The 7,028-nt window shown below is 44.4% G+C and overlaps 1 protein-coding gene and 1 non-coding gene across 2 annotated transcripts in view; one reads left to right on the top strand and one right to left on the bottom strand.

Annotated features, from left to right (window-relative positions):
- Positions 1-322: 322 nt before the first annotated feature.
- The window catches only part of PEBP1 (phosphatidylethanolamine binding protein 1), a 7,667-nt gene continuing 961 nt past the window's right edge, over positions 323-7,028 (bottom strand). Inside the window, exons 2-4 of the mRNA XM_008580645.1 lie at positions 6,209-6,318; positions 5,430-5,530; positions 323-1,306 (exon numbers count right to left, since the gene is read on the bottom strand). Coding sequence (XP_008578867.1) covers positions 1,089-1,306; positions 5,430-5,530; positions 6,209-6,318 — 429 coding nt within the window. The 3' untranslated portion in view covers positions 323-1,088. The remainder of the gene's footprint in view (positions 1,307-5,429; positions 5,531-6,208; positions 6,319-7,028) is intronic.
- TRNAI-GAU lies at positions 4,010-4,083 on the top strand. Its single transcript has one exon. It is a non-coding gene; the product is annotated as a tRNA-Ile (tRNA).

The following is a 7,028-nucleotide window of genomic DNA, read 5'->3' as shown; positions in this document are numbered from 1 at the left end:
GACTGCATCAAGGGGGAAGGTCTTCAACCAGCTTCTTCAAAACCTCATTTTCAGGTCGAAAGGACCACTTGTAATAAGCCTGCTTTTTGGTCATGAAGACTTAGCCTAAATAAACTATTATGATTTTTTTTAAAAGCCTCATGTTTGAATGGTTGCTCCTGCTGTAGTTTTAATGGCACACATAGAAACACGGACCCTCTGTATATTCCTGCATCAAGCCCCAGCTGGTTGGGGAAAGGGCTACTCACCCTTGGAGGCTGTTGCTTGACTTTCCACATTTATGAAACTCAGACCCAATAGGGGAAAGTATCTGGAGGCCCAATTTGTGCATTCAATGTTTTTACTTTTATTCAACTACAAGCAAACAGCAGAATTAACATGACATTCAGCAACTCCAGACCAGCTTTTCTTACATCAATGAAGAGTGATCAATTCAACAGTCACAGACTTAAGGATTCTGTCACCTAGCACTGCTGCCTGTCTAGATGGTCATGCCTCACTCAACAACAGCAAAGCCAATCTCCCTAATGCTTTTTACAATATTGCTCTTTACAGGAGCCAGAGTGGTATAATGACATCTATTACACCATCCGAAATGTACCATGTTGGAATTTAGCTGCAACGCTAGCCTCTGGCTGTCTTGGTGAGAGAGAGCACTGTGAAAACATGTCTGAGAGATGACATCGTGTACAACACTGGACTCAGGAACACAAAGGCAGAGGGAATGAATCCGTTTTTTTTTTTAGACCTCACTTAAAGATTCTTTGATGCTTTGCTCTTTTACTGTAAACCTGGTCTTCTTACCTGGATTTTTCTTCTTTAAATTCTGGGCTGCTATTCTTACACTCATATTAACAATTAGATGGCCCCATCACAGTACCAAAATATCCCCCAAAATGGAGCTCAAATCTGACCAAAACATAAACTGGGGTGTGTGACTATCTAGAATTTTGAAGGACAGGCAGCAGGAAAAGTCACCCTAAGCCACTGTGAGAATGGGGTCAGTAAACAGGGGAAATCTACATGCAATGCTGAACTTGAGAACACTGCTCAGGCCTCTGGGACAGTTTTTGTCTCCAAGCTTTCCCTTACTTCCCAGACAGCTGCTCATACAGTTTAGGCACATAGTCATCCCATTCAGCCTGGTAACATGAGCCGGCCACCGGGGGTCCCAGCTCATACTTTTTGCGGAAGGACGCCACCTTGAATTTGCCACGGTGGTCTCCAGATCGGTTGCTGAGAATAGGCTCATCGCACTTCAGCAGCCTGTCCTGCTCATAAACCAGCCAGATGTAGCGGTGGAGGCCTGCAGAAAGAGGCAGAAGGGAAGACATACACACAGCTAAGCATCTGAGACACAGACATCACCCATTTTCATGGAATGTTTCAACTTGAAGGGACACAGACCACCCTATTTATCAGGACACTGAAGACCCAGAGAGGTAGAATGAGTCAGGTCACTCTGTTGCTGAAAATCACCCAGTGGCTTCCTGCTGCAATTGGTGTCAAACCCAAACCCTTCATTTGGCCTCTAATGACCTCCAAGATCTGGCCTTTGCCCACCCTCAAGCTCCACCTCCCACCTCTCTCTGCTCCTCATTCATCTCACTCCAGGCTTCCAGCCTATCTCAAGTCCTTTCCACCACTCCTATGAAAATGCCCATTTTACTTGTCATCTATGAGAAACAAATGAAGGACACAGCAAATCACTGACCAGGTGCCAGTCACACCACAATCAAGCCTACACAGGTGAAAAAGAACATTACTGCTATGGGCTGAACTGTGTCCCCCAAAGTTTCATGTATTAAATCCCCACTGTAACAGTGTTAAGGGCAGGGAAATCCTATGATCGTAATCGAAAGGGAGGAAACCTTTTCAAGTTGATTAGATTGTGAGGACCATGCCCTAGCGAATGGATTGATCCATGCATAGAGTAATAAGTTGACAGTTTAATGGGTATGGTTCTGATGGCTTTATAAGGAGCAGATTAGCTCTCTCTTGCTCAGCCATTCTCACCATGATATGTTCTGGACTTTGGACTTCGCAGCCTCCAGAACTGCAAGAAATAAATTCTATTTCTTTATAAATTAGCCAGTTTCAGGTATTCTGTTATAAGCAACAGAAACGGGCTATTATCTTCCTACCTCCAAAACTTACTTCCTTAGAAGACTAGAGACCTGCTTTGAAATGACCCAAACTCACTTTAAACAACTAAGTAGCAAAAATGTTCTAAAACTAGTCAGCAAGCACCCTATTAACTACACACTTTTCAACAAGCTTCAATTTAAGTACGGGACAAAAATAGATACCATAAAAATTTATTTTTTTAAGTTATTTCTTAAAAAGTTATTTAAATATTTGTACACACATGCTCATTGCAGCACTATTCACAACAGCCAAGAGACGAAAGCAACCCAAATGTTCATTGATGGACGAATGGATAAACAAAATGTGGTATATACACACAGTCAAATTTTATTCAGCCTCAAAAAAAAAAGACTGCATATGACAACATGGATAAAATTTGAGGACATTATGCTAAATGAAATAAACCAGTCAAAAAAAGACAAATACTGTACGATTCCACATATGTGGGGTATCTAAAGTAATCAAACTCATTAAAACAGAAAGTAGAATGGTGGTTGCCAGGAACTGGGGAAGGGAGAAATGGGGATCTGTTTTTCAAAAGATACAAAGTTCCTGTTTGGGAAATAAAGAAGTTCCAGAGGCCTGTTTCATAACAATGGAATATAGTTAACACTACTGAATTGTACACTTAAAGATGGTTAATGCTGCTAACACCAAAGTCCAGGGTTGACCCCTGTACCCTCCAACTGCCAAAAAAGAGGAGGGTAAGATGGTAAATTTTATGGGTTATTTAAAAAGCAAAAAATGAGTGACTCACAAAAGGTATAGGAATGGTCAATAAGGACATAGGAGGCTCAACATCATCAGTCACCAGGGTGATGGACAATAAAACCATACAATGTTACCATTTTACACACACTGGAATGTCTAAAATCAAAAAGGCTGATACCTAACCTTGGCATGGAGCTAAATGGATCTTATATAAATGTACTGAAACTTTCATATATCACTGATTAGAAATAAAATTTCCAGGGCTGGCCTGGTGGCGCACTGGAGAGTGCGCTGCTTGGGAGCGTGGCGGCGCTCCCACCGAGGGTTCGGATCCCATGTGGAGACCGGTTTCCGCTCACTGGCTGAGCGCGGTGCGGGCGCAACACCGAGGGTTGCGATTCCGTTGCCGGTCAGTAAAAAAGACAAAAAGGAAAAAAAAAATAAAAAAGAAATAAAATTTCCAACCATTTCAGAGAACTCTTGGATAATTTCTACGATCCAAAAATTCTTCTCCTAGGTATTGACCCAAGAGAAGTGGAAACACCTGCCCACAAAATACCAAGTATACAGCTACTTTATTCACCAAGTACTGGAAACAACCGAAACGCCCATCAACATGAGAATGGCTAAACAAACAAATGGCATATTCACACGCAGAATACTTAGCAATAAAAAGGAATGAAGTACTGATATAAACAATAACCTGAATGAATCTCACAGACATCACCATCATGAACAAAAGAGACAGTCACCAAAAAAAAATGCATACTGCATGATATGGCACTTCTACATGAATACAAGAAGAGCAAATGTAATCTATGGAGAGAGGAGTCAGAAAATGGTCAGGTCTGGGGGGATTTAGTTAAAAAGATCACACAAGAACCTTCTGGGGCTGGGCCGGCCCGGTGGCGCACTGGATAGTGCGCCGCTTGCGAAGTGCGGAGGCGCTCCTGCCCGAGGGTTCGGATCCCACATACAGACCAGCTCCCGCTCACTGGCTGAGCGAGGCGCAGGAGCAACACCAAGGGTTGCAATCCCGTTGCCGGTCCCCGGTCCGGTATGGGGGCAACACTGAGGGTTGCGATCCGTTGCTGGACACAGAAAAAGACAAAAGACCAAAAAAAAATAAAAAAGAACCTTCTGGGGGACTGGTCAGTTAGCTCAGTTGGTTAGAGTGTGGTGCTGATAACACCAAGGTCCAAGGTTCAATCCCTGTACTGGCCAGCCACCAAAACAAACAAACCAACCAACAAAAACAACCTTCCAGGGTAACGGAAATAACCTATACCTTGTTTTCCATGACGTTTACATGGGTGTATGCATTGGTCAAATTCACTAACTGAACCCCTACGATCTGTGCATTGCATAATATAGAAGTTATACCTTAATAAAAGAATATGAAAAAAAGTGAGTTACTGAGGCTTTTCATTAAATGAGAACACAGCTCTACTTAAGAGAGAATTGATTTATTCTCATGTGTATCCTTCCCATAATTAAACTGCCTAATTTTATAACTGCCCTAGAGAACTTAATAGATCCCAGGGAAATATGTCCCTTTACCTTCCTATTATGAATGCATGAGAGGATTGAAGCCATCTGAAGCTTCTACGTCTACCGATAAAACATGAGCCCATGAACAACTATCCTCGTCAGGGACTTTCTTATACCTTTTCATACTAACTCATGGCTGGACAAAGTGTACAAAAGCTAGGGTTCTGCCGTGCTCTACCCACCACTATTTCCTTGTTCCAGCAACTGGAAACATCCTGCAATGAACAACAGGCAATAACAATGCATCTCTCACCACCAGCTTAGGCAGCACTCATCTAACTTGGAGAGTTTCAATACACTAGTCTCTCTCTTCATATATCTACATAGATTTTATATATATTGTTGATATAATATGATACAACACAATACAATGTGTGTATCTTCAAAATAGTTCTACTAGGGCTGGCTGGTTAGCTCACTAGGCAGAGCATGGTGCTGGTACCATCAAGGTCAAGGGTTCAGACCCCTGTACAAGCCAGCCGTCCCCCCCGCAAAAAAATAGTTCTACTAAAGTCTTCCAAGTTTTTTCAAGATACCAAACTAGATTTTTGAAAAAAAAAAAAATGGGGGGGAGCAATAAAGAGACACAGAAGCAATTTTTTATAATTAATCCAGAAACTATGATCATTTCTGAGATTTTTTTACAGGAATTAGAAACTCAAGGATCACACAGGGCAAAGGCTAACTATAGAACTGAGATGGTTTGTGTTCAACCCATGTGCAGCCTCCCAAAAGCCATTCTAACCATTCTGCATCATTGCTTCCTTCTCACTGACTTCCCTGCTTACTACACAGAGGGCCCTTCTGACCAGAACCCAAGGTTGTAGCCACCTGACACTCCTGCAGGTCTGAGTGTGCTCTGTAAGGCAATTGCCCTAGAGGTGAACTGAGCTGCTTATTGTCTCCAGCAGAGTAAGGGCTCTCATAAATCAAAGAATAAAGCTTTACAAACCAGATGAAAATCCTAACATGCCCCCAGGGTCTCCTGCAGCCTCCCACCAACAGCAACCTTTACTGACCTGTGCCCTTGGGAGGCCCAGAGCCCACATAATCGGAGAGGACGATGCCACTGCTGATGTCGTTGCCTTTCATGTTGACCACCAGAAAATGGTGCCATTCCCTGCGTGGAGGAACACAGGAGGGAGCGTCAGCACCACAGATGGGTGGGTGGTCCCTGCACAGTGGCAAATGGGCATGGAGCCAGGGTACTGCTATGGGCAAGACATGCAGTCCTGCTTTCCTGACCAGTGCAAACCTCCAGCGTCTGCAGGAGAGGACCCAACTCCTCCCTCCCTCCAAGATTCTCTAGAGCAGGGGTCAGCACACTTTTTCTGTAAAGGGACAGAGAGTAAACGTTTTAAGCTTTATGGACCATACTGTCTCTGTCGCCACTACTCAACTCTGCCATTGCAGCGTGAAAGCAGCGTTAAACCAGACATAATAAGTTGCCATGGCTGTGTTCCAAAAGAACTTTATTTATGGACACTGAAATTTGAATTTCATATAATTTTCATATGTCACAAAGATTATTCTTTTGGTTTTGTCCCTATTATCCAAAAATGTAAAAATCATTCTAAGTTCATGGGGCTGTACAGAACAGGCCACAGATGGATTTGGCTTTTGGTTGTAGTTTAATGACTCCTACTTTAGGGAGTGAAAGGGCAGGAAATGCACACTCTGGCCTAAGCATGGGCATGAACATCCCAAACCAGATCTACTTCCCCATGTCCAGCAAGGGACTTACACCTGGTAGGTCATGACTGGATGACCCACTCCTCCCCATCCTTCCCCAACTTGCCTGTATTTGGGATCCTTCCTGCTGGGAGCATCTGGGTCTGTCAGGACCAAAGTGTAGAGCTTACCCGGATCAAGACCATCCCACTCAATGCTCGTAGGTCTGTTCTTAACCTGTAGGAAGAAACCAATCTGGAATTAGACTCAAAAATGCTGTTACAACCAGTATTCTTTGACCTCAGATTCCTCAAAGGTAAAACAGGGTAGGTTATTAATAAAAGTCACCGTGTATTCCCTCAACTCCCTCTAGAGCCAGGAGCTGAATTTTTACACATTATTTTAGTGCCAACAACACTATGGGACTAGTATCCTAGCATGTTATTAACAGAAAGAGGTGGGGCCAGGACTCCAACCAGGCACTGAGTCCCTTCTCGACTACCACCCTACACCGTCTGTCTGGAATGGCACAGCCTGTCCGTTCGGTGACCTGGAAGTTACTTGGGGCCTGCTAAAGTTTAATCTGTATCAACTGGACATTCGAAAGTGTACTTAAGAGAGCTGGTGAGAGGTGAGCAGGGAGTCTAGGAAAAGGTAAGCTGTGTCAGCCTCCAAAATGAGCATTTCATATTTAAACATCCGAAACCCTGCAGGCTCAGAGGCCCGGACCATTTGCTGAGGTCCACCGGCATGATGCGGCTGAGCGGGGCGTTCAGCCGGGAGTGGCGCGGGAGGCAGCACGGAAACGGGAAAGAGCCTCCGGAGGCAGTTCGCTAACTGGCCGGAGGCGGCGCGGGGTAGAGACCGCGCGAGCGCATGCGCAAGGCCGCCCCCACTGCGCTCTCCGATTGGTGGAACGCGGCACCACCGGGCGCCTCGCGCTCCCG

Source organism: Galeopterus variegatus, unplaced genomic scaffold (genome assembly GCF_000696425.1).
Source record: "Galeopterus variegatus unplaced genomic scaffold, G_variegatus-3.0.2 Scaffold2137, whole genome shotgun sequence".
Lineage (NCBI taxonomy): Eukaryota > Metazoa > Chordata > Mammalia > Dermoptera > Cynocephalidae > Galeopterus > Galeopterus variegatus.
Note: the sequence above shows the minus strand (reverse complement) of the source record. Positions and strands in the feature narration are given on the sequence as shown.